Below are 27,613 nucleotides of genomic sequence, written 5' to 3' on the forward strand. Positions count from 1 at the left end.
TGACACTGTGATGCTGACAGAGAGCAGAGCAGCGGGGACAGTCAAGTGGAAGTGGCTTTACTCAGTCATAAGACTTCAAACTTCGAGCATGACCAACATTGGATGAGTATGATTTTCAGGTTCATCATTTGCTGTAACACTGTATACTTTTTGATATAACATTTCCATTTGGTGATGTGGCAGTAATTACTTGATATTAGATTAAAGAAATATGAGTAATTATACACGTTGGTGGACATTTTGCAGATATAAAATTAGGTGAATCAAATAATGACGCAGAGTTTGTTTCACGGTAATTGTTTTGAATCCATTGTTTCCGTATTTCTATTTACGTGCACAGTTTATTTATACCCTATCAAATTTTATCTGCATTCTAGACCTGCGGTATGAGTGCAATGTTGTCAGTCTGACTTGTTTTTGCTCGTCTGTAAACAACAACAATGAAAAATGTACTACTGCCACAGATTGGGGAAAACTATCAATTCTTTTTTTCCCTTTTTGTTGGATTTTGACAGCAATAAAACCAATAAATAATAGTCTATAAAATCCCTACAACAGAAGCCAACTACTGAAATAATGCTGTTATCTGTGTAGTATTTCTATAAGCTGTGATATAAGTACTGTGCTCGGTTAAGGTGGGACTCTTCTGAGGAATCCCTTGACGTCAGGTTTGCATAGTGCAGTGAGAATTGTTTGGGGAGTGAGATCCACTTTGTATGTGCATGTGAAAGTACGACCTGGAGGTGACTCAGGAGCACAGGGGCGGCCAGGCAGGGTGACCTCGTTCAACAAACTGACACTCTCCTCTGCCAGGACCAGTGTGGACTTTGCATGTTCTTTTCTGTACATGTTATGTTCTCAGAGGGGCTTCATTTCCCTGGCTGAAAAATAGAATTCTGTTTGTTTGTTTGTTTTTTTTACCACCGTTGTATTGTTGTCTATACACCAACCAAATGAAAATGAAAGTGCCTTGTGTATTTACCTCTAATGAGGAAGATAACACAGTGGAAACGATATAGGTCCACCACAATTTGTTCAAGCTAAAAAAGTTATTTGTGCAATTTATACATGAATTACTTTATCATATTTACCTCTTCATACAAAGCTGTTGAATTAAAGAGTGGGTGATATGACCACATTTGTATCTTTATATTACTTTAAAGAAGCAACTTTAGCAATGTGCTTCTTCTTAAGAGCTCTCAATACACTGTGATTGGTTAAAATTGCCTGTCACTCAGAGGCTGACCAATAGGTGGAGAGGGTGTGAAAAGGTGTCTGTTTTTTTTAGCATAGAACTTGGGAGTGAAGGAAGCTTTGTCTAACGTTGGGAGTAAATGACAAGCTGATAAGTTTGAGTCAATAAAGGTGTGAGTGGGAACAGAGCTGCTGGGGCAGGGGGGGGGGGGGGGCAGGGGGACAGGAGGGGCAGAGGGGTGTGATAGTGAAAGATAAAGTGACAGAAAAGATGAGCAGAGCCTGAAATAAACAGCAAGGACATCAGTTCTGTCCAGCACTACAGAGTTTCACACTTCGTGTCATGATTCAGCGATTTGAGAGCAACTTGTCATCACTGCTGCCAGTCTCTTGTCTACAGCTTGTCTTCGTGCCGTCATTGGATTATCATTTAAAACAAGATGTTGCTAAAGTCACACCTTACAGTAGAACAACATTCCCCAACAGACAAAACATGACAAAACATGTAAAAAATCTAGTTGAAAGTTTACATTTTCTGAAAATCCCATGCATCCCATGCATAATAACTATGAAAATGTTATCCACTGCATTTAACCCATTTCTCTGGGCTGTTTGCTCCAGTTCTTGAGGTCATGTTCAATTCCTTGACCAGCTTCTGTTTTGAATGGAGTTTGCATTGCCATTGACGTGTCTGTGTGCATTTTCCTCCTGGTAGCTGCACTATGACTGCCCCATTGAATGATGGAAGGACAGTAAACCTTATGGACTTGTGGTGGTTAGAATTATAATTGGTGTACCTGGCAGAAATTTGGCAGCCCCTTCCCCCCTTGGCATTCTTTGGTATACTTGCCATTTTTACTAGAGAAGATGAATTCAAGCTATTAAAAGATGGAAACAAAAAACACAGTGATTCCATTGTAAACATAGCCTAAATGGATTTCACCTGAAACAAAGTGGTCCAGGAAAGCCTATTGAAAATGGTGCCATATTGTAAATCATCTGTGGATGGATAAATTACAGGATCTTTTGTCAAACAAGAGTACAAAAGCCATAATGGATGTGTTGTTGTTTCTACTAACCTTGGCTATGTTTTGTTCTTTAGGGCACAGTGAGGTTTACAAGTGACACATCTTTCAAATGAGCTGAGTTAAGCCCAAACATGTAGAGACACTGCAGGGGAAGCTACCGAGCTCGTTTGAGGAAATACAAGTTTAACTAATATGTTTAAATCACATGGCATATGCACTAAAGCAAATTATAAGGGAAACTGTAGTAGGGTACATATTGTTACATCTGTCTGTAATAGACTGAACATTGCTAATTTTTTTTCCCTTATACTGTATATTAAGTGTTTATACTTGGGTACTTTTTTATGTTGGTTTATATTATTAAGCTGTATTAAGTTGTTGTTTTTCAGTTCTGGGTTAAGGGAAAAATGGAAATAAAAAATGGAAATAATGAAAAATCTTGTAAATGACACAGTAAATGACCTCAAAAAGGCCAACAAACAGTGAATATGAGTGAATATAATGTTCGCAGTAGTCACGCAGCGGCAGTGGCAGTGGCAGGTGGCAATGGTGTTGTGGTTTGATAAAGTCTGGGCCTCCTGTTCCCCTTCTGCTTACCCCCACCACACAGGATCTCCAGGGTGTGATAAGAAACACACTCTCCTTTCAGTGTAGTCCCAACAACAGTCGTTTAATGTTGTTTTGAAAACAGTGACGGTGCAGTTCACTCTACTGACAACGCTGATAACTAGTGTTGGAATTTGAACAATGAAAGAGGTTTTGACCTACATGTAAGGTGTGTGTTTGGATAACGATGTTCTTGTCACAGCTGGAGCATGTGATTTCCAAAGGTTTTGTAAAAGTGGATCTATGACATGTTTTGAGATATTGCATCAGTACATTGTCAGCAGATTTCTAGTTCAGTGACATGCTGTCAAGCCCGCAAACAGCAAATGCATGTTTTGGCTGCATTTATTCACTAAATATAACCCAAATATAAACTACTACTATTACTACTACTAATCCTAGAATCAATATTTTGAAAATACTGATGAGTGAAGTTTATGGACTACACATTTGAGTTCATACTAAAAAAAAGAATGGTAAAATACTTCAGGTGAATCAATCAGGTTAATTCATACTTGCCCATTTATAGGACTAGTTTTTTTTTGTATATTTACAATGCTGCAACAATAAATGACAAGTACAGTTAAGTAAAAATTTGTATTTTATTAATTTTTATTGCTTTTTGTAGAAACTGTAAAAGGCAATTTATTGAAAATATCTACGATTTCTGATGCAACCATCCACAAATAAGCAACTAGTGTAGTTGCTGTACATCAGAGCTAATGGCATTTTGACTGAACAATGAATTCAACAACAGTGAATCTGCAGAAAGTCGACATCAGTGCCACAACGAGTCACAGTTACCATAAAACTACTTTAACTTAGTACCTCTTATAAATACCTACATATAAATATTGTAAATGTTCTGTATAAATGAAGTAATTTGAAAATGCTGTACATGAATGTCCCTTTGAAATAAAAAAGAAAAAAGAAAGACAATCTTTGAAGGACAAGTATAAAGTATAAGGAAGTGAACTATACTATAGTGCCAGCTCTTCCATCGTGGGCACCACATTCCTGCTTTTTGTTGGCCATAGACTGATTATCCACATATCATCCATATTTTTGCTTCGCCTTGGGGTGTTTAATAAAACAGTTGTCTATGGCTAAAAAACAGTTGTCTTAAGGCTTCTTTACTTTGATGAAAATCAGCTTTTCTTGGACCTCAGTCAAAAAAAACACAGACTTTTCAGAGTGCATGTGCCACAGCTCCGGTCACACTGTGTGCTGGGGGCACTGAGAGCCAACAGTCAGTCCTGAAGCAGCACTGACTCCAGGTTGGTCATGTCCAAAACATGTCCTCTGATTGAGCGAAACAAGGATAGCATACACTTAGACAATGACAGATACAATAAGAAGAAACGACAAAAATAATTATTAATAATATAATAATGATAAAAGAGTGAAGTCAGCCTTTGGAAGCACTTTGAAGCAGTGACATACTCTATGTAAAAAGCTTCCCAAATTGAACCTGGAACAGTCCTCGTAACTCTCTGCCCTTGAAGCCATGAGCACATGGCCCATTTGGATCTAGTGCAAAAGTCCAACTGTTTGTATTTTTCCCTGAATCCGTGACAACCACAGAGCATCACTGCATCCGGTCCGGCTGGATGTGCTGCTGGGGAGCGTATAAGAAGGCTGTGGCGGGGCCGCTGGCCGAGGGCAGGTTGGGGTGGACGGTGGGCGGAGCCGTGGTGGCAGCCGCTGGACCAGCGGCTGTGGCTGTGGGGCTGGTGGCATAGCTGTAACCTAGGTAACCAGCAGCAGGAGAGGCAGCGTAGGGGTACTGCTGCTCGAAGGCAGCCTGGGCATACTGGGAGTATGCCGCGCTGTAGTCCAGGTAAGGGCTGGTGCTGACGGAGGTGGAGATCTGAGTGGGCAGCACCAGGCTGGGCTGCACAAAGGTCTGAGGATAGATGTACGGTGGAGCCAACCTGAGCGACAGAGCAAACAGAAGGTTACAAAGGGGGCACATCCAATGCCTCTGTATTCTATTGTTTACATAGAGCTCCCTAAGGCCCAGAGTGCAGACACTCTGAATGTACACAGTCCGCACATGTTCCTCTAAACTACATGACACACTAACACTGCTAGTAATGACATATGGGACTCTTCACTTTTAACTCAATATAAAACGTGCCCCTAACAACTTCAGTGCTTTGCTACCGATATCTTGTTTCAATGTAAACATTTTCTGCAGCATTCATACTTTAGAACCTAACTAGAGAAATAAAACAACTGAACTGAAGGCAAATGTATGACCAAGGTGACTCAGCCCGTATGTCGGTTAGGCAAACCCACCCAACCTGTTAGGTAGGGCCTCCTGGGATAAACGACGGGGTGCGGGTAGAAAGAGAGGGGGAGGAGGGGGGTGATAGTGTCAGCCGTTACTGGCAGGTTTTCAAACGCAGACATCCCGTATTTTAACAGCTGCTGCTCTTCACTGGCTTTCTCAAACACACACAATCTCACAGTTCGCTCTGTTAAAAAAGGAACTGTGCGGCGGACTATCACTGGAGCAGTTGTTAGCCGCAGGAGGTCAGAGTGGTGGCCTGGGAGCTCATCAGGGCTGGGCGGCGGGTCTCGCGGGTCACATGGAGCTGATTAGAACGACCGAGTCTGGGGACTGCTTTGTCTCTGCTTTTGGAGGCTATTTTTACTGAAGTGTGGCTGTCTGCTTTAGACTGTCTGATTGTAACATGTTCAGGCTGGTCACGCTCTACAAAAAGATTCATACAATTCAATTTTATGTTCAGGTTTTTGCTCCTGTATTTATAATTACACAGCTACGTTTGACACCATTGTTGTACTGCCTGAGCAAGCAGTTTGTAAAGAAATACATGGAAAAAAAAAAACACACACACACACACACACACACATACACAACTTAAATCCAAACTTCACGTCACTGACCATAGTGCAGCTCTTAGCACTGATACAGCTTTTCTCTAAACTGGACTTTATGTAAATTAACTGAAAGTTCATAAGAAAATCATATCAGTGAAAAGAGGCGGCTGAGTAAGATTGGGTGATATATACACAATGGGATCATGAATATCATTTACACTTTTGTTAAGGGTATTTAAAGGTGCACCATGTAACTTTTCTGGTGGGAAGTACACCACCTGCTTGTTATTGCTTTGCCTAGAACTTTTTGACAGTATGGCATTAAACTTATCCATCTTGCATTTATTATACAATTTTAATTATTTAATAGAGACAAGCAACAACATTTAGTAATAACACAATAGCAGCCAGATACAATGACTGCAATAATAAAAACAAGTTCTACTCAAATTTTCAGCTTTATCGATGTCATACTGATTGTGAATAATATTGATCATGATAATTTGTTTATTTTGGATAGCCCATTTTCGAGGGGATCCATGTTTAGAAGCAATCAAAGTTAGCAATCTGTGTATGTCCCTGTGATGCATTCTCCCTCCGCAGACAGAAAAGAGTGGAAGCTGGCTTTTAACATTTGTAAGTATTGAACACCAGAATACTGCAAGAGCTTTTTGATTAGTGTGGATTGTTTTGCCATATCACCCAGTCCTACCCGTGAGTCAGCAGCACAGCAAAAGCATGCATGGAAAAGGCTTGTCATCACACACAGCCCACCTTTTCCAATGCCCCCCGACCCCACACGCCTCGCTCCCCCCTGCCCGGCCTGGTCCATCACCCCCCCTCCCTCCCTCCCCCTGCCTTCTCCAACACACACCGGTTACCACTGCAAACCCCAAACCATGCCACAAAAGGGAGAAAGAGTCAGGACTGCAATCAGCACAGCCTCTTCACACCACAAACAAGGGAGAGATAGAGAGGCACTCCAGTCTGCCACAGCACACCACTGCACCTCACGGCACTCTCAAGCCCTCTGCACCTGGACACTGCTGCTGGACAAGAGGAGGAGGAGGAAGAGGAGGAGGCTAGAGTGTCTTCAGGACCTCACTGGAGCCACTGGGAGGTCATCTTTGCAAACACAGGATAAGAGCTGGGATTACCATCAGCAAAACTACACCTACTGTCACTCAAGCAGACAGGGGCAGCAGCCAAATCGGAATGACATGTTTGTAGATTTGAAATGAGGAATTATGGAGGAATTGGTAAAGCAGGGCCAAAAATTAAGGTTTAGAACAATGATTACGTTCTTAACCATCTATAGTGATTTCAGTTTCCAGGACAGTATTCCATCTTCATACTTTGTTACAGTGGTGAAAAAAATATATGTTTTGTTTTCTCTCTAACTGATAATTAATTTGAAAAAATAAAAATAAAAAAAATTTCCAACTCGTATCACTGTTTCACTAATGATACAAAAAGGGACTGTTTCACACAGGGATCTGGACGATTGAAAGAGGAAGGAGTCAGTGGCCTAAACACTACAGGAGGTTACAGTGGCAGTGGAGACATAGGCAAAATGAAGTCAACCCCCCACGCACGGATCCCATCTACACTGTGCCCTGACTGTGCCATTGAGCCCATACAAAGAGGCATTCAGTGTGACGCCAGCCTTCAGAGATGGACATACATTGATGCTGCTGGGCATATGCGCCTTCACTCACAATGTGTATAATGAGATGGCCTACTCTACACTTTAGCCTTGGGCAGTTCACTGTGCACTATTCAGATCAAATAGTCAAGTTTAGAGTAAGTGCAATAGAAAATGGAAGCCAGTGAATAATACAAAAAAATAAATAAATTAATGAATAAATCTAATAAAAAATAATTATAATTGTTGCCATTACATTTAGGTGATATGTTTTCTGGAAACAACAAACTACTCCATCTCAGTCACTGTAGTGTATACACAACACTGGATGGCATTAACAGATCAGATGGTACAGTTCTGGGATTATGTAAGAAGATATGACATGTGAATTTTTGTTAAATACTCTGTCACTTTGGACAATTATTTGAATACCTTTAAAATCACAGTTGTCTTTTTTATGCCCTTTACAGTAAAAGGGCAATGTCAAACTGTCATTTGGACCAGAGTCCCCATATCTAAGTCCCGGAGATGCAAAATGCCAGTCTGAGAGAAAAGTGGATGACGGGTGAAGCCAGCGGTCAGCTGCTTTTGTGCTGACCGTCTGTGCAGGATGACAGGATGCCACTGTGCATTAGAAACACTTAACACTCCACTATGTGGATCTAAAAAGAACTAATGACACCAGCCCACAGATACGACTCCCAGGTGTTACATGTTCCAAAGTGGTGACAAAATGGCCTTCATCTGGTGACTCCACTGGTGTGAAACAGAAGGACGAGAGTCACACCTAAAAACTTGTATGAGCCGTTTATCCCTTTGTTTGGAGCCATCTTTGAACGCAAGAAAGAAAAAAGGTGTTTGTTTGACACCTGTAGGTGTGTTTCCTAGGGAGCACCCCTGCCTCATTAAGCATTAGTCCCCCCAGATCCGCCTCCCCCCAAATCTGCTTTCAACCCCCCACTCCTCCTCAAAGGTGTCAGCTTTCTGTCTCCATGTCCTATAGTGACAGTCCTCCAATAGGACAAAATCAGGTAAAGCAAGTCTAAAGAAAATGTCTAAAGAACAAATTATTACATCATTAAAAAAGAAAACTAGAACTCTTTATAAAAAGTAATAAAATAAGAGCAGAAACATGGCATAATTTATGAGGACCATGCTCAATAGCTGTGTCAATAAAAATGCAAGATAAACAAAGATAATTGGAACAATAATGGCCCTTTCTCTCATGATCCACCTCATTTGTCAATAGAAAATGTCCAATAAAATAGATTTATGTCCATTATTAATACTATTCAAAAAAGTCTCCCAAATGAATCAGAGCCCACATGTGCAGTGTGCGGACACATGTGCTTGGACCAGTCCGCCTGCTGCAGCTCTGTCACGTCCTCTCGTGTACTCGAGCCATATGTTATCAAGGGCTCTGTCAGAGGCACAAAGAAATGCTACTTGTACGTCTCAGGGAGGTCTGCGCCTGTCACCCGCCTCTCGAGTCCAGCCGACAGGTGCTGTGTGCGTGGGCAGGCCTGTGTCTCTGGGGTGTGGGTCATGGGAGATTAAGAGGGTGTAAAAGGCGGTAATATGAGCCCACACCTGTCAGACACATGCTCAAAGCACCACTGTATTCCACATCTCAAAGGAGCTCTACTGCCAGCCGCTCACTGACACTACAGACCCAGCACAGACACCGGGGGACTATTCAGTGACTGGAACACGAATGGACATGTCCCCATTGAACCATCCTCGCACATAAGAGAGTCTTACTCTTTTACTGTACACTGGTGTATCCAGCTTTAAGGTTTAGTAACTCTCTTATCACCACAGCTCTCGTTTGGGCGGTTCTGGGATTTCCCAAAATTGTCCTGTGATCATTTCTATTAATAATTGACAAAAAGACTATTCCCAAAGACAAGTCGACAGAGAGTAAACATTTTGTGACTGCTACAGAGGACAAAATTAAATGTTTGGCTAATAATTTCTGCTTGGATCCAAGTAACTGCTTTATAACATGGAGAAGTAGTGTAATAATTTACGGGCCAAAGCGATTGCTGTCTGGACTTGTCCTTAAATGGGTCTGGCACTGACTGTATCAAATGTGAAAAGCCGTTTATTGTAGCAGCAGGGGGGCATGTGAGACCTGTAGAGGAGTCTTTAGCACACTTAAATACACTTTACTGTCAGTGGTCCGTGACTACAAGACGCTGCAGTATTGGTTTCCACAACACAGTCGTTTGGACGAAGGCTGCTCAGTGACAGAGCGGTTGGGGCAGGTGCATGAGGCGAGCGTGCCTGACAGAAGCTAACAAGTGAGTCTGACTTTCACCCCTGGAATCCTTCCCATTACCATAGATATGTGAACCATCTCCAGGCCCTACCGGCTCAAATATGCTAATGGAGTAGTGCTGGAGTTGCACACAGGCACAGAAACTGACATGTACTGTCCAAAGGCCCTGTTTGTCAGAGAAAACGCTTGTCCTCATGGCATCAGGGAAAAGAAAGAGGGAGAAAAAGGAGGAGGTGTAGCACTGGTGGAGCTCACTTACCCGTACGGCCTCTGGATGAGAGCGGGGTGAAGGGGCTGCACTCCGATGGATAAGCCTGGAAGACAGGAGGCAGTCTGTCAGACATTTGCATGTACAGAGGCGGACCACAGAACAATGCACAGAAGGGCAACAGAAAACAGGCCAAGTCTGTGTGGAGTCCAACAACAGTTTGAGGAGGCTGAACACGCACACCAACACACACACACTGACTGTACAACTGTGGACATGGGGACCACAATATCCTTTTACACAATGTCAAGAGGGGTTGGTATAATAAGGTTTAGCTTCAGCCTACACCCTGTCATAGACTCATTTCATTTTTTGATTTGATTGTAAATGTTATGCATACTGAATATATTCTATGGGCATTATTCCATAATTAATTTAATGTATGTAGACTTAAATTAACCAAAACAATAAATACATGACAAGTTAATGGAACATTGTCAACTATTGTAAATCTGCAGAAACTAACAGATTGATTCAAAAGGGAATAGCTATTACAAGTTGTCTGATTAGGGTCTTTCTGAAGAATATCATCTATATATCTATTTAAGTTCATATTAAAAAATAAAACAAAAACAGTTTCATTGGTACAGTGACACATTTAAGATTCATTGACATTTGATAAAATTGTAAGCTGCCAACACTGATTAAACACCATAGTTAGGTCTACTTATCATTTAGAAAACTTTAAGAATTTGGGCCAAGCTCTTACCGGGCTGCATGCTGCGAGGTTTGGCTCCCAGGTAGGCCAGGTTCACATTGGCTTTCCTTCCATCGATGATTGGGTTTGGGTCTTTACAGGCTCTTTCCGCTGCTGCACTTTCTGTCATTGTCACCTTCACACCCAGACAAAGAATTGGTTAATTAATAATAATTAAGATTAGGGATGCAGTGATCCAGCTTTTTCAGTTCTAATATCAATTTCGATACCATAGACACAAAGTATCTGTTGATACCTGATACCAACCGATGCCAGTGCAGAGACTAAAAACATTTACAATAAAATATGCAGAAAATGTATTATATATTCTGTAGTTGTTTCAGAGATATGTATACTTATGTAGTTGTTACTTAATAAATAGTCTTATTAGATCAATTTATATATCCAACAAGAATATTTGGTGGCTCGATATTTGGACCAATATCTGACCCAGCTATTTTTCCAGCATCAGCATCACAAATTAAGATCCTACGTTCATGTGAATAATCACAAAATATTACAGTCTCTATTTCTGTTGATGCAATGATTAAAAAGCCAAACAACATAATGAGATTTCCAAAATGAAGGACAGGCTGCCACTGGGCAAAGTTGCTGAAATATGGATCTGAGAAGAGCTTATCCAATTAGGAGTAAATATTAAGGGGATTGCCATCACAACACCCCTCCTCTCTCCCTCCTGGCATTAGACTGTTTAGTCTGTTTTGTCTGGTTCTGCCAACTCAGAGGGTTCAGAGTCAGAGTCACCTCTGTAAGTTACTCCTGCAGTACAGCAGCAACTGACAATGACCAAGGAGTGTAAAGTCAGGAGCAGGTTTATGCCATATCCATCTTATTCAGAAAAACTAGAAATGTTGAATGTTGAACTCAAAAAAAGAATGTGATTATCTAACAAATGACACTTTTGATCCTGATTAATGTAAACAATTGAACACCAATTATAACAACTGACCCTGTCCCCAGGGTTAACGCCACAATTTTCACATTAACTGATGCCAGAAAATGTCATCATTGATCATCCCACTTAAACTTTCATTAAAAACATCTTTACACCTGTGAATATGATACAAGACTACTTAAAATACTTTGCATTTTTTTTTCCTGGTAGAAAATGTTTAATGCCATACTGTGAAAAATTGTACATAAAACAACTCCATGGAGATGCTGTTCCCTCCCTTCACCAGAAAAGTTACATTGTGTCCCTTCAAAGAGAACATTCAAAAACAGTCTTCTTGACAGTGCTGGCCTGTGAGCTCGTGTTTACTCAGAGAGGTGCACTGCTGTGGGGGGTGGGGGGTTGCTAATCCATCTCTGAAGTACATTTTTAAAAAGCACCTCTGCTGTTTCTTTGACTTCAGCAGGTTACCACATGGAGGCTTGTGTTCACCCCATGGCATCACCCACAGAGCAGTGCGAGCCTGTTAAACCTGTAACACTAACCGAGCGTTATAGAGTTTATGTGTCAACAGGCAATTGCCTTAAAGTCTTGCTGTTACGAGAAAACATGCACATTTTCCATTCCTTCTTTGGTTTGACAGGACATTGTGACTGCCTTTCCAAACTTCTGGTAAATATTTGCATTTCTGTAGTTCCTTCTGTTCTTTGTGTGAATGAAATAGGTCTTTATCTCCCATTACGGGCAATGATCGAGCATCTGGAGGTTAGGGACAGGTTGTAGTAATCCAGCTGTAGTGTGGATAAGCAAGGGTCACTGCACAAATAAAAAACGGCAACCAAACATTTCCAAAAACTACCACAATAGAAGTAAATGCTGTCATAATTTGTTGAATATTTTCCGCGTTGATATCAAAGGAAGTTCATAAAGACTCATTGTTGGTGGGAATTTCTTTCAAACCAGCCAAGTTCTTGTAAATCTTGCACTTCATACAAACAACTTCTGCAGTCCTTGACAATGGAGAGCAGAGTGTACAAGGTCACCCTCCCAACTCCTACAAAGTAACCATATAAAGCAAGCACGCAGGCACTTATCCGGACGAGCTATAAGCCAGGGGCGATAGAGGGGTTAAAAAGGGGGGCATGGGACATATGTGGAAATATAATCGTCTTAGTTACCCATCAACTCGTGAGATCCTTCATCCCCATTAGATTAAACAAAAAAGCAGTCAGTCAGGCGAAAAAGGGGGACCTGGGATGCTCTACAATGAATTAACATGCCCCAGTGGGTAACCATAGGCATCTTGTTGAACAATAGGTGTACATGTACAAGGAGAAGACCACAAAAGAAAACTCGAGGGTTTTCAGACACGCTTAGGGGTTGTTCATTTTGGCGCTGACAGAATTAGACACATGATGACACAGCAAACTAAAAAAGGAGGCCAACTTTACTTACAAATCCATATCCTCTCGATTTGCCCGTCTGTCTGTCGGTTATAACGACCGCCTCGTCAATCTCTCCAAATGCTTCGAAGTATTTTCTGAGGGAAGCGTCGTTCGTGTGGTACGGCAGTCCACCGACGAAGATTTTGGTCAAACGCGTGTCTTTGTGGAGCGGTGTGGGAGGCATGACTTCCAGGGCTCCGTTCATGTACTGATGCAGAAGCATTGGTCCGCCGTTCACAACACCACAGCACACGCGCCGCACAAACACTCAAACAAGTGCGCGATAACGTCAATAACGTCCCAACATCAGAAAGGACCTGTACGGCAGCTTTGTTTCACCTTGTGCCGTAAGATTATGGAGTGCAGCTCACACCCGTGTCTACTACGGAGTTTAGAAGTCTTTGGATTACACGATAACCCCCCGGCCGCTTGTTCGCTGTTGTCACGCTGAAATGTGCCGGGGATGTTTTATCTGCTGGAGCTGTGGCCCCGCCCACACAAAACTCTTGACCAATCCGGACACCGCCACAGCCTCTGGCCCCGCCCTCCTCAGTCACACTGTCCATGTCCAACTGCACCTGCTTTTGTCCTTTAGTTTAGTCCAAGCACAAAGGAGACTATGATGAAGGGTAAAGAGCCCGACACTGCCACACAGGCCTTTGTACTATATTAATGATGACCATTGTATGGGTTTGAAGATTAGATTACCTTAATATAAGCAACAGCTTATTGACCTGTACATTTCACTATTCATAGGTCCAGGACAGTCTATGGTCCGGACAGGCCATTGTTTGAGTGAACACAAACCATAAGTTGAGCCAATTTAAATAAACAATTTAGTTAAAACCAACAAGCATGATTTCAATTAGCTCTATAGTATTATGACTCATTTGTGGGTACCCTGGAAATGAATGGACCAGTATCAAAAGTCAGTGCCTTTAAAATGCCTGAAAGACAGTTTGCTCTAAGTTTAAGCACTATGGAAAGCAGAGGTATTTCCCCACAAATATGGGTACTTTCTGGCAAGTGGACTTGCATGTGAACACATAAAGGCCTATGTTCCATTTCAAAATAAGAATCTTGAAGTGATACAAACGTTATTAGTTACTGCATCTTAACCCCCAATGCCTGGTCTCTCATTACCAAGTATCAGGGACGAGTTTAACGGTGAGGTGACACTCTAATGACCTCAATAAAAGGCATTTAATTCACACGTCTTCTTCATGAACTGCTTCACTTTTCACACATGAAGCCTTTGTAGCGGCCCTCTGCACCTCATTCATATCCTGCTGATGAATTCTCAGTTCCCACCTTTTTTGTCCAATATATGCCAACCCAGGAAGAGAATTCAGCTTTGATCTTATTTGACCCCTTAAACGGCATTGCCCGGCGTTTCCTACGCTTTATACATAATTCGTAGAGCTCCACCTGCTGGCCAGTAAAAAAAACAAAACAAAAACTCAATCAAACTTGTTCAACATACTTTTTGGGCTTACAGTGAATGCACTTATTTATTTGACATCCAGATCCATTTAAGAGCTAAATCATAAACAGCCTATGATAAGAAAAGTCTTTGGATAACAGTAAAAAATAAGATGACCACAAAATATAATGCAGAAACATTGACATGAGCAACAGTATCTCCCCCTTTTGTGATGACCAGAGACAAACTGTTACACATCTGTTATCAACACCAAGCAGGGTAGCGCCCTTTGATTGGTCCATGCACTGTACCCAGCACCCCAGCATTGGTCCGTGCATTTGCTGAATGGAAGGAGTGTGTCTGGGGCGTATACAAACAATAAAGCAGCAGGTCTTCCGCAATTCTTCACAAGAGATGTGACTTGGCACGACGAATCTAAAGACAGGAGCAAGCAGTCAGTCACAAGAATTGTTTTTACATTTTAGATTTATTTCAAATCATATGTGCACAGAAGAAAAAAAAAAGGAAAAAAAAATCTAAGCACAAGTATATTGTCACTATTATAAATTATAGCCTATTTGCCATTAGAAGAAATAAATAATATTGTAAGATGGTAATTGTTTATAGCTTGCTTTACAAGTTTTAATCTAGAATTTCCATAAATATTATGAAATAAATAAATAAATAAAACAATGTAAAATGTTCTTTTTAAAAGGTATGAACAACATTTCAAAAATAAAATCACACCAATGTTTATTAAGGCAAGATCATTATACGTCTGTATAAATCTATTGCAATGATTAAAGTGCCTACTGACATAATTGTGTACTTAAGTCAGTCAGAGGCACATTCTGCAGTTTCACACCCAAAAACTAAACTAAATTGTATCAATTCCACCCTAGTGTAGCATTCACAGCAAAACGACTAACCTAAATAGCAGCGCTAAAATCTGATTCAAGTCACTATTCTGTCTTGCCACATGTGTGCCAGGAGCACCACATGAGGCTCAGCATGAGTCTCAGGACTTTGAGGAAGTAGGGCAGCCTCTTCCAGTGACCTCTGTCTCCAGGTTTAGGAAGTGTGGCTGCCCTTCTCTCACCATTTCTTGTTTCGAGGTTTCAACTCCTCAGCAGCATTCCTTAAGAAGATATAGTTCTTCTTTTGAGGGTTGTAGTACTCATGGCCCTAGAACAATTAGGTGCCATTAGAACAGGGTGTAGAGGTTTAAAAGATTATTAATAAAGAAGTCACATTCAGGCACAAGCTTTCTTTTTCTCTCAGGTGTACTATTCTAAGAATGAAAAAAAGAAGTTTTTGTTGCTTATATGAATTCTTTCCAATCTGATCTTAAAAGGTCCAATATTACGTGTTAAACAGGCAGGCTTACTTGTTCAAGTTAGCCTTGAAATTCCCTGTAGTATAACTTAGAATAATGTGGCCTCCAGGGCTTTGGTGTCCTGAAATGTGTGTATACTTGCACAGTGATAATAGAAGCCATTTGTATCAAGTCATAAACAATGGCAGCTTGCAGTATTAATGCTTAACTGCTAAAGTGAGGCTAATTTTAGTACTGGTGAAGGGTATCTGGGGCCTTATGGATTACAATGTGATGATTTAGAACAGAAATGACTGAAATGTACGTGACTGATACAAAACAACTCTATCTTTTTACATTAGGATAGATTGTAGCTTGTTTAAAAACCTATAACAGTTTTATTGTTTAATAATTTTATTGTTACTACGACTACGATTACTACTACTAAAGATAATAATAATAATGATGCCTTAGACTTGTAATGAATTAGCTCCAATGGCTCTTAAAATCCTGTAGAAAGCTCTAGACTGTAGTCATTATTCATTCTGTTTACACTCTAAGGTATTTCTGTATCTACAGCTGCCCGGGCTAGAGTACCGGTGACGGACGCCAGGCTGCCAGTGTGCACCATCGGCATTTCCTACCATCACCAATAACCCGAATGTGAAACGTGGGGGTGCACCCGTGTCTACTTTGGTGAAGAACTTAAGAGTGGAACTCGATTCTGCAACATTTGGGGTGGTGAATGATTGCTCTAATCACTGTCGCCTTAAATGTAGCATTAGCTAGCATTTAGAAATAAGATTCTGTGCTGTGTTTAATCCTGTTTTTTTATGTACAAATTTCTCATTCTCTGTGGCACTTGTATGGCTAACAACTATTAATTTCCCGAATATAAAGCACATCTTAAACGGCAATTAATATATTTGAATCCTGTACCTTGGACCAGTCATAACTGGAGGCATATGCAAAGATGTTCCCATTGTGGTTAAAGCAGCATGCAGTGATGGGCTGGTCAAGCTGCTCTGATGTCTTCAACTTTGTGCGAGCGTCTTTGTCCCAGAAACTGAAGCGTCCATCTGAACCCACAGTGGCCAGAGTGCCGTGCACAGGGTGGAAGGAGATGGCATTAACCTGCACAAGCAAATTAATATGTACAAGATGCTGTGGATACAAACATATCACATCCATTTTGAGAAAACATACAGCGTAAATATCTTGTGGAGTGGTTGTATTGGTCCCATTGGACCGATGGCACTTGAAAGTAAAGTTGTCTTTAGCTCTAAAAGAGAAAATACAAAATAATATTATGCTGCGCATTTCAAATAAAATATTTTTGGTAACTTTGTAAACACAGAAAACATTGATATTCAATAAGAAATTTAAAGCTTACGGGTTTGGAGGGTTAATGTAGTGAATGGCCACTCTTCCTTCAATACTTCCTAGAGCAAATCCTGTTGGCTTGTTCTGCTTGTCTTTAAAAATGGCCACACAGCGATGCTAGAAGGAAACACAGCCACTGGTATTTCATTTCAACCATTTTCCAGGCAAGTGTTCTTTTAAAACTCAGGGAAAATCAGTGCTGTGTGAAGGCAATAGCTTTGGTAGGTCCTGTTACATTGTGGGTGTATAGTTGTCTTGCATTAACACATCGTTCACAAACATAAATTATAATTTCTTTTAATTTCAATGTCATCAGTTCAAAATTTGGGCTGCTCTCTGTCCTCCAACGCACCCATCTCAAGTAACTGATGTGCAAAGTTCTCATTCTTTTATATCAAAATTTTAAAAGAAAATAATGTGTGTTAGTAGTACCTGATGTTTAAGAGGAGAATCAATGCGACGAAACTCAGACGGCTGGTTCTCCAGATGGTAGACAATGAGGCCTCTTTCAGCTGTAGCCACCACTGCCATGGGATACACCTAAAGCAAAGGAAAAGCAGTTTAAAAACAAAACTTGTTTTGTTGTTTCTTAATGATTGCATGTGACTTGTGGTTACACTAACAGTCAAGAATTTGGACATACCTTATCATACAATTATGATTATTTAATTATGTTTACACTGTAGATACAATACTAGAGAATTTAAATATGATGCAAGATGAATCACGAATTATGTAAGAAAAAAAAAAAAAAAGGAAAATAACCAAAATATATTTTTTATAGATTCAAATTCCTGTTTGCTTTGTTGACAGTGCTTAAATTCTAATTGTCTTGGTCCCAAAATCTGTCAAACTCTTGTCCCAGTCTACATGCAGGTGCAAGAAGACCACGTCTTCTTTAGAAGCTAATGTTGAGCTTGGTCTAAAGTAGAACATTTATATGTTAAAGACCTGTTATAGTAAAAGGCCCTTTATCCAGTATTATGTATGTATGTACTTTAACATAAATTATAATACCATGATTCCCACATTTTTACTGGATCTACTGGTTGATTTTTACAACTCATTTTGTTTGAACTTTTATTTAAAATTGTATCTGTGCCACAGTTCTTTAAGAATACAAAATCTGTTCTGATTTTAAGGAAATATCTAGTTCAAATTTCTTTTCTGGTATTGCTTGATATCAGCCAATAATTGAAGATACTTTATCAGTTCAAATAATATGTTAATAATTGCATTACTCCAAAATGTGGAATTCAAATACATAAAATACTTACAACATCTGCACAGTAACATCTCTCTGGCATCTGCAATGACATCATGGGATTGGGGGAACGTGTGTCCCAGAACTGAAGAGAAAAAGATAATAGCTGGTCAATTTTATATTGATGTTCAATGTTAGAAGAAAGTCTGCAAATGTACCTTCAGTGTTTTGTCCCAACTGCCAGTCATTACACAACTATAGTTGGGAGCTTTAATCCAGTGAATAGCTTTGATGGGACCATCATGCTGTAAGCACACAAAAGGTAACAAGTTACAAAAATATTCTTTATTTCTTATGATCAGTCTTATGCTCCTACTGAACCTGTGCAATCTGCATGGCTTGATTGCTGTTAAGATCCCACATTTTGGCTGTCTTATCACATGAGGCTGTAAATACTTTACTACCATCCTTCATTCAACAAAAACAAAACAGAAAAAAAAGAAAGCATATTATTATTAATAGTATAATTTATCAACAGGTATAAGCAGCACAGTTACTACACTACAATACTCACATCACTCCAACAGGCATCCAGCACAGGTCCTGTGTGCATCTGTTGGGCTTTAGGGACTGTTTGGCCATTGTCCTGTACCTCCCAGCAGCGGACCTGAGAATTTTTATTTTTTTTAATCAGATAAAAAGTATTAAGCTTTCTCATTCTCAAGCATTTGATATGATTAAGAATTTCTTTTGTAAAAGTTTGATTGGCATATGTATTTTAATCCAGCAAGACAAATATTCTACAATTGTATAAGAGGACTAAAAGACTCACATCATTAGCCCAAGATCCTCCAATAAGGAAGTTCCCAGGCAAAGTAGGAGGACTAAAGGCCAGGCAACTGATGCTGTCATCAGGAGGAGAAGACACTTCTACATCCTGTAACAAAGTTTAAAAATACATGCTTGGAAAAGCAATTACAAGTACATAAAAGTAAAAAGTAAAAGTAGTAAGATAACGTTCCATTGTACCATGCTTTTATTTTGATAACTGAAGGAGAAACTTTAGTGATACATTAGCAGTTTTATAACAAATTAAACCGACCGATGGTACTACCTTCATAGGGTTGTGACTGTCTGTCGTTGTGCTGCCAAAGACCCCTGTCCCCCCGGTTCCAAAGCCGGTGTTTGTCCCAAATAAACTCATGGTGCATCAACAGTTCCTCACGCGTGCCTGTAAAGCAAGTAAGTCATCACGAAATATGAACATATCGATTTACATGAATATTTTAGTTTACAGCCGTTGATGCTAATTCAGCTTAGAAAGGAACTTAAGCTAAATCTTAACTGAATTTAAAATATTCCTACTCATAATCAACTATTTAAAAAACAAAAACATATATGCGAAAATATGACAAAGGCCCCAAGTACACCATAGCCAGTGCTCATTTGGCGGCTTTAGTGTGAAATAACATTTCAGCTAATGCTAAATATGTCAGTGATAGCCTCTCAGTAAACGGTACAATTGCTAAACAATATGTACATAAACAAATAAACATAATCCTCTTCAACAAATACATACCACTAAATCAAAACCATGAGGAAATATAAAATATGCTTAAAAATGCCCAGAAAATGTTTTGACGAAGCAAAATGTGGCGCTTGTTCTTCGAGGTGTCGCAGATGGATGACGTAGGCAGTAGAGTTCAAAACTCGCCACTGGGGGCAGTGCAGGAAAGAGAGTGAACGTCTTTTCTTTCTATTTCTTGAAGAGCTTCATAAGCAAATTAAACACTCTTCTCTTTCACGAAAATAGGGCGCGTTGATGTTGATTTTAATGTTATGCGTGTTTTAGGTTAATGTCATGTGAAAGCAGTTGGTGAAATATGTAGAACAGGTGATGGTGTACTTCTAACTGGAGCTTTCTTTCATTTGTGAGGATGTAATCTCTTTTTGGGTCAGTGGATCGATCGGAAAACCAGGCTCAAGGCAGTGAGGGATTTATCAGTAAAGTGTATATGGTAAATTACTCAGTTTAGCATATACAGTCAATGCTTGTAACAGGTCTGCTACACAAACAATAGGCTACTTCGTGTCTTTTGTCATGCATTCCCCTATCTCCGTGTCTAATTTGAAATTAAAATAGTGGTGAAGCTTCAGGTTTTGAATGGTGTTTGAATGGGATGCCCTGGCCTGCCACAATAAATTCTGTTGATCATTGTGGGGCATGCATAATAGGCATGCACAGTTAGTAATGCTGTAGACAAATAGATAAATAAGGTTTTAGTCAGCACATACAATGGGCAGGTAAAAGCAACTCGGGTTCCTTGCAGGTTTTGCTAAGTGTAGCGATCAATAGTAGGTCTACGTGAATGGTCATAAATGTGTCTCTTGAATTTCAGGTGATAAATTCCAAATTTCATATTTCTTCAGGCCTGTTGTAATCATTTTTGCCTAAGCGTATAAGATGATTGTAAAGTGTGCACATGGTCAAATGCACATAAGTGCACTGAATAGCGTGATCATATCTCTTGTATTTTAGTGGTGATGGCAAAAAATGCAAAAACACACCCTCTGAATTAAGCCGTCCGTCCAATGCTACATCATCTTCAATACTGGAGGGAGTTCTGAATCAGTCCTTATAATTGCATTTCAGTAATGTTGTCCAGCCGCTGAACATTTAACACTGTGTTTTATTCCAGTTTAAACTGGCTGCTAAGAAAGATGGGGTGGGAGCGAGAGCGAACTAGAGTATATTTGGCATTGATTGTAAGAGTTAAACATGACATAAACTAACGTACTGTATTTCTAAATGAGTTAATACGTGAAAGCCTTTTCTATAGTCTACATTTTTTACTGCAACTTTAGGTGGGCACGGCGACCAGAGCGGGACACATATGCAAAACAAACACTTATTCCACACCCAGTTCTCACATTATCAACACAAAGTCCCCTCCTCATGATTGGACACTGATCCGTTTAATTGACTCAGCCTGGACCTGTCCTTGCGCCCCTCCCACCCCCATCCTCTGTCAAAACCCTCAATAAAAATGCAGCCGTTCAGTGGAGCGACGATAACAGCAGGCATCCAGTACCGCGCTCTGAGGAAACGTACACGGGTCATTTTCGAGTAGTGTATTTTATGTAGGTAATGTTGTTATAGAACACGCGCTACAAGGCAAAAACTTAAACAACTTAGGTCCGTGCGTAAAGTTGGTGCCGAAATGGTGTCAAACGCTTATGCCGTGGCCCTCTGCGTCTTCTCTTGGCTCCACTGTGCGTCTTCCTCCTATGTAGGTTTCTCCAACTTTTCATTGGACAACGAAGTGCACTCCAGCTTCATCCAGAGGAGGCTACGGAGCCAGGAGCGCCGAGAGATCCAGCGGGAGATCCTTTCCATCCTGGGTTTACCTCACCGCCCTCGACCCCTTGTCCACACCAAACAAAACGCAGCGCCCATGTTCATGTTGGATCTCTATAATACCATCTCCACGGACCTCCACGCGACCAGACTCGATTACAATAAACCTGCAGCGACCCTGGCTCCCCCAGCGCTCTCTCTACAAGATAGCCACTTTCTGGATGAGGCAGACACAGTTATGAGTTTTGTCAATACGGGTGAGTTCAATGTCTGTGTGATGTGCAAACATTTGGTGACAGAAACCGTAAAAACAGTGAAACAACGTTTTGTAAAGCATATTTGAGGTCATTATTTCTAAAAAGAAAAAAAAAAAAAAATCTTAGATTAAAATGAATCAATCAAGGTATTTTTGTACTTTATCAATTCAAAAACAAAACTTTATCAGGCAAAATTATAATAACTGGAGGCCATATGATGATCTGGTTTGGTTATGAATAATGGTGTGATTTTTCTTTTCCCAGACTGTTTACATTAATCAAATTATTTGAGTCATTGCCATAAAACTTTCTGTTTTGAACATACATAAGGGAAACATATAGGTATAGCTGAGGCCTACAGCAAATAGCAAATCTATGTGTAAAGTTTTGATTAAACTTTTTAAAATAAGCTATTCTATTGGTACTGCTTTCTAAGAATAAAGAGATGGTTGATAGAATTTTTGTCCTTGTGTAATCCCATCAGCAATCTTATCTGTGATCAACTGCTTGCAGTGCTCATCCCTGGTGGTTCCCTCACTTTCCCTTTAATCAGCCTGTTGACAATACATCAGTAAATTTGCCCACGTGTTTCTCTAATCAAGGGCATATTTGACTATTGATGATACTATTTATTTAGATAACACTTAACCAAAATGTTCCTTGTGTGCAGATGCATAGCAACTACAGCTATGCTGTATTTTGAAATTTGGTGTATTCAGGCTTTTTGTTATGTTATACATTTTCCATCTTCTCTGGTTAAAAACAGACTACAACATGTTGTATCTTAAAGATTTTAATAATTAAAGCATAATTAATTTCTAGTGAAACTTTTTCATGTGAGTAGTAGAGTGATGCCACCCTCCTGTTCCACTTCAGCATAGCGGATGCTGGTTGTGTGGCCTGGTTGTCTCAGGAGCAATGTGAAGTGTTGAAACGCCTCCCACAGGGAAGTTTGCATATCTGAGGTCTGATCAGTGCAGCTAATGGTCCCTAACATAAACAAGCCGAGTCCTTACAAGCAATTATAGTGTTCATAAAAACACTCCTGGTTCCATTCCCGGCTTTAATTGCGGTCAAACAAATGACTGGCAAGGTTCAGAATGTGGAACTCCTAACGATAGTGTGTTTTTGGTTTGGAGATGTTTTTAGAAGACTTACTCCAGAGTGGGTGCTGGAAAGTGACTGTATATAAAACAATAGTAAGCTGTCAGAAAGGGTGAAAGGTGATGTCATGGTGATGTCATTGTGGGTGCCAGCAGAGAAATAATCATTCAAGGGTGAACTCAAAATCGTAGGAAGTTCTCTTAAAATGTTAGACCAGAGGTGGTTCTATTTTTTAATTGGCACACTTTGGCAGAATTTCTTTTCGTCTTTCCTCTTTTCTCATTCAGCGTTATTTTTTATCCCAAATTATGATCCCTGAAAGTCCCAAAGTAGGTTTGTATAATCCCGTGTACCACATGTAAATAAAGCAGGTTGGATATATTGACAGGTTTGCTCCACAGCAAATCATTTATCTTTGCCTAGCTCATGCTATTAAGCAATTATGCATATACATTTTAGGATTTGACCAATAACATGTAAAGAAGATACAAATTTAGACCACAGTATCTTGATACTTTTATAGCTCTGATAGCCAATTTCGGTAGTGAGTGTATTGCAACTGCTGCTTCACTTTACTGTCAATGCCCTGAAGCAATGATCCTGGCAAAGTGATTACAGAGGTGTGGGTGGCACCACTATAGTTAAGTCACACATGCATTTGTGAGATCGTCTATATGTTCTATGAGTCTGTTTATAAAAGTACACTGGCTGCTGTGGTTTTCCGGCCTGTGCCTTAACAGGCCTTTTCTTGTGGTCAGCACATGTGTGTAATTTAAACAGGGAACCAAACGGAGCCAGGAGCGGGTTTCCTCTCTCCCACACTGGCATGAACGTACGCCCGAATATGCTTAAGTAATGTTTAGTTCAATCAAAGTTTTCTCTTTTCTTGGCCACATTGCTTCCGAGTTGTGGCACAGATCATGAAGGCAACATCTGATTGTACTCACTGCAAACTTTGGGGTGAACAAACATAACTAATTACTAAACATTTGTCTTTGCCATCATCATGATGAGATCTAATCAAGTGTCCACTTTGTTTCTCATTGCAGTAGAACACAACGATCGTCACTACCAGCAGCAGCTTCAGAGAGAGTTCAAATTTGACTTGTCCCGAATTCCAGAGGGAGAAGCCATCACCGCTGCAGAATTCCGAGTCTATAAGGATTTTATTCATGAACAACATGAAAATGAAACTTTCATTGTTAGCATCTACCAAGTCCTGCCCAAGTTAACAAACAGGTGCATATTACATTCTCACCACTTCACATGAAAGGTCATAGTTGTACACTATCATATATAGATCCTTAACACACTGCGCTGGTATAATTTTATATCGGCCTAAATATTATCGCAGCTAGAGAAGCAGAATCTTTTGGCCTGGGGTGGGGTACACAATACCTTGGCAAAACAACAAAATAAGCTGAAATATTTTTTTCACAACTGCTTCAAAAAGTAGCATCATTATTCAACCCCTAAAACGTGATAGCTGTCAGGTGAAATGACTTTAAGGGCTTTTGTTACAGTTTGTGTGGAGCCAATCTGCAACAAATAAAAATAAGGCTCAACATTTGTGGATCTTTGAACATTTCTTTCAAAAACAGAAAATGTCATCTGCGATTATGAATCATGGCATGCTTAATGACATACTGCAATAATCCATAAAGATTAATTGCACATTACTAGTTCAATGCTTCAACCAGTTTAATGCTAAGTACCGATGGCTATTCACAGTATTTTAAATGGAGAGCAGGGTGTAAAAAATGGTCTATTATCATTCATAGACAGGACAGTAACAGCCTTTCATACTTTTAAGACATATTCAAACACTGCTAAATGGCCCAGATACTAAAATTTCATGAATTTAAAACTAAATAAAAGACAAACTTCCCTCATGACCACAGTGTTGCCATTATGGGACCACACAGATAATGGACATATTATTTTGGATTGTTTATTAAACTATATTTTAAGTCACATGACACTTCCCAAACATGCCACACACATTCATATGTTTTTATACCTTTCATTTTGCAAGAATGAAAATAATTGCTTCAAAATGGTTAAATATTTTTTATGTTTTGACAAAGGGGGGAGCAGAAAGTGGGGTGTCAGGTGACCACTTGTAGCTGACATGAATCTCCTGAGTTATTTAAAACTTTGCTAGTTCAGTGTGAGTGTTGGTTGTGATAATTGTTGTAATTCTCATTTTCCACAGCCAGAGAGAGCTATTGCTGCTGGAGCAGAGAGAGATATGGGCCAATGAAGATGGATGGATGGTTTTTGACCTAACAGCCTCCAGTAACCTGTGGCTACTCAATCCTGAACACAACCTGGGACTTCACCTGGTCTTGGAGGACAGCCACGGTCAGTAGGGGCAATTGTGAAGTACTAATACAAATGACTTAGACATAGACAAACTATTGATTCACAAGGGGAATTATTTGGGCAAAGTAGCTCACATAATACAGTATATTATAATAACAAAGAGTATAGATATAAATGGGAATAATAAATTCAATTTAAGTAGCAAAAATAGCAAGAGATTGGTATCAAATAAGGCATAATTATTTAAATGTATATGTGCAAGTAAAAATAAAAATATAGAACTGTAGTAATACCAAATATATCTCAGCTACAATACAAGAGGTGGTTGTGATTGACATGACATAGGATTATCTATTACATAAGGGTGAGTTGTTGTACAGTTGTCTTAACAGACAGCAAAAAAAATTAAAAGTGTTTCTGAATCCCAGCAACTCATTATACGTATCCTGTGGAGTCTAGTTGTTAGGATTGATACCTTTATTGATAAATGGATACACACATTTTAGTACATTTATGTGTACAGAAAAGTCTACTCATATGGTATGATTTTTTTCATTCATGTCAGTTTACATATTTTTCCTTCATTACAAGGTCTCCAGGCCATAAAATAACAAATGAATGCAGCAACAATAAAAAACACACATGTTCTTTGAATGGGTCAAGAGGTTTTTCTCGCTCTAATTTTCAATAGTGGTGACTGCGGTCATATTAGGAAGGATGAAAATATGCTCCAGACTTGTTTGTTGTAAGGCCCCTGTGGTCAGTGGAGATTCCTGTCTCACGCCACACTCTGTTCTGATGCAGGCCACAGAAGAAGCCCGGGGCGGGCAGGGCTGGTGACTGGTGGTGGGTCCCAGGACAAACAGCCCTTCATGGTTGCATTCTTCAAAGCCAACGAAGTGCGCCTGCGAAATGTCAGGTCAGCCCACAGGGGGCGCCACTCTCACCGCAACAAAGCACAGAGGACAGTCCAGGACGCTCTGAAGGCAGTGGAGGCCGCAACAGGTGAGTTTTGAGAATAGTTTACCTTCAAATGTTCAAGAAACAATGATCCATAAAAGAGTAGTCACAATAATGTGAGTTCATTTCCAGAGGTTTCTGACTCACATGAGTGACTAAATGAAACTAAACTGAATAGTCATTGTTCACATGTACCTTGCCTCGTGTGCATTGTGACAGTGTTGTTAAAATGTTCTTGTTTCAGAAACACTTGGCTTCTCTAAAAATGGATGTCAGAAACATGAGTTGTATGTCAGCTTCCGAGATCTGGGATGGCAGGTACGGGATTTTTAGGACGCAATTTTTAATTGATAATTTCTTTACTTCTAATCAAATTATCTAATCAAATTTCTTATCAAATTATTTGTGTGGGTCAGGATTGGATCATTGCTCCAGAGGGCTATGCAGCATATTACTGTGATGGGGAATGCGCGTTCCCTCTCAACTCCTACATGAATGCTACAAATCACGCTATTGTACAAACTTTGGTAAGTCATCAGAATCATAGGAATATCATCTTTTTCCTCTGTTCATCAATTTAACACAGGAACTACAATTAAGCCATACTAATTTAAGGTTTTAATTGTCTAACCCTAGGTACACTTCATAAACCCTGGGACTGTACCCAAGCCTTGCTGTGCACCCACCCAACTGCACGGCATCTCAGTGCTCTACTTTGACGACAGCTCAAATGTCATCCTCAAGAAGTATCGCAACATGGTGGTTCGGGCGTGTGGCTGCCACTGACCCCAGTAAAGATTCATTGCAAGACATGAGCAAAGCGAAGAACTAGTTTTTATCTAGCAGGTTTTAGTTTGAGGCCAGAGAAACACTGTTCTTTTCTCATGAATATGTACATTAAAAAGACTAAAGACTTCTATAAAAAAATGATAATCCATGCACTAAATGATAATGTGTGGGAATAGAGCGACAGAGCAAATATACAGTATATTACTGTAACTGTACAGGGGTCTGTTCAGCCATGTGGGCTGAACATAGACATGTTTAATAAAACTACTTTTTCTAATTATATTTTGCATATTTTTTCCAAACATTATTTTTTGGGTGTTTTGCCACTTCATTAAAGTTTTTTAAAATTGTGTGATTGAAGATAAGTGTGTTTGGCGGGCTTGAACACGAGAATAATGGAAAAAGCTTCATAACCTGAGGGGATTGCTTTATTATCTCTAAGTCTGGGATGATCAGCACAAGAGGTTCAGGCATTAATGCATACAAAGTAAAGCTCTCTCAATCAATAGATGTTTACAAGGCCATTCACTCTGGTATCTCTTAGAATAGACATCAGTTAGTGCTTCAAAAT

General features: G+C 39.9%; 3 protein-coding genes across 4 annotated transcripts; 1 reads left to right on the plus strand and 2 right to left on the minus strand.

Annotated features, from left to right (window-relative positions):
• Window positions 1-3,411: 3,411 nt before the first annotated feature.
• On the minus strand, window positions 3,412-13,378 carry LOC110171168 (RNA-binding protein 38-like). The gene is made up of 4 exons (XM_020936857.2): window positions 12,935-13,378; window positions 10,579-10,702; window positions 9,861-9,915; window positions 3,412-4,762 (listed from the first exon to the last, which is right to left on the minus strand). The coding sequence occupies exons 1-4, from the start codon at window positions 13,145-13,147 to the stop codon at window positions 4,417-4,419; spliced, it is 738 nt and encodes a 245-aa protein (XP_020792516.1). The 5' UTR covers window positions 13,148-13,378; the 3' UTR covers window positions 3,412-4,416.
• A 1,026-nt stretch (window positions 13,379-14,404) lies between these two features.
• Window positions 14,405-19,962, minus strand: rae1 (ribonucleic acid export 1). 2 transcript variants are annotated; one of them, XM_055160395.1, is made up of 13 exons: window positions 19,829-19,913; window positions 19,364-19,480; window positions 19,082-19,186; window positions 18,824-18,916; window positions 18,631-18,717; window positions 18,468-18,554; window positions 18,323-18,394; window positions 17,478-17,585; window positions 17,056-17,162; window positions 16,869-16,944; window positions 16,602-16,796; window positions 15,447-15,532; window positions 14,405-14,782 (listed from the first exon to the last, which is right to left on the minus strand). In XM_055160395.1, coding segments are annotated over exons 2-13 (1,107 nt in total). In that variant the 5' UTR covers window positions 19,454-19,480; window positions 19,829-19,913; the 3' UTR covers window positions 14,405-14,781. The 2 variants fall into 2 exon arrangements, with proteins under 2 accessions (XP_055016370.1, XP_020792530.1); XM_020936871.2 differs by lacking the exon at window positions 14,405-14,782 and having other exon boundaries at window positions 15,443-15,532; window positions 19,829-19,962.
• Window positions 19,963-21,470: 1,508 nt separating this feature from the next.
• On the plus strand, window positions 21,471-27,220 carry LOC110171163 (bone morphogenetic protein 7-like). The gene is made up of 7 exons (XM_020936850.2): window positions 21,471-21,864; window positions 24,018-24,207; window positions 25,184-25,332; window positions 26,098-26,298; window positions 26,498-26,571; window positions 26,670-26,780; window positions 26,890-27,220. The coding sequence occupies exons 1-7, from the start codon at window positions 21,471-21,473 to the stop codon at window positions 27,037-27,039; spliced, it is 1,269 nt and encodes a 422-aa protein (XP_020792509.1). The 3' UTR covers window positions 27,040-27,220.
• Window positions 27,221-27,613: the final 393 nt, after the last annotated feature.

The sequence above is a fragment of the Boleophthalmus pectinirostris genome, unplaced genomic scaffold (assembly GCF_026225935.1).
Source record: "Boleophthalmus pectinirostris isolate CB_2022bp ecotype Guang Dong unplaced genomic scaffold, ASM2622593v1 HiC_scaffold_3, whole genome shotgun sequence".
Classification (NCBI taxonomy): domain Eukaryota; kingdom Metazoa; phylum Chordata; class Actinopteri; order Gobiiformes; family Gobiidae; genus Boleophthalmus; species Boleophthalmus pectinirostris.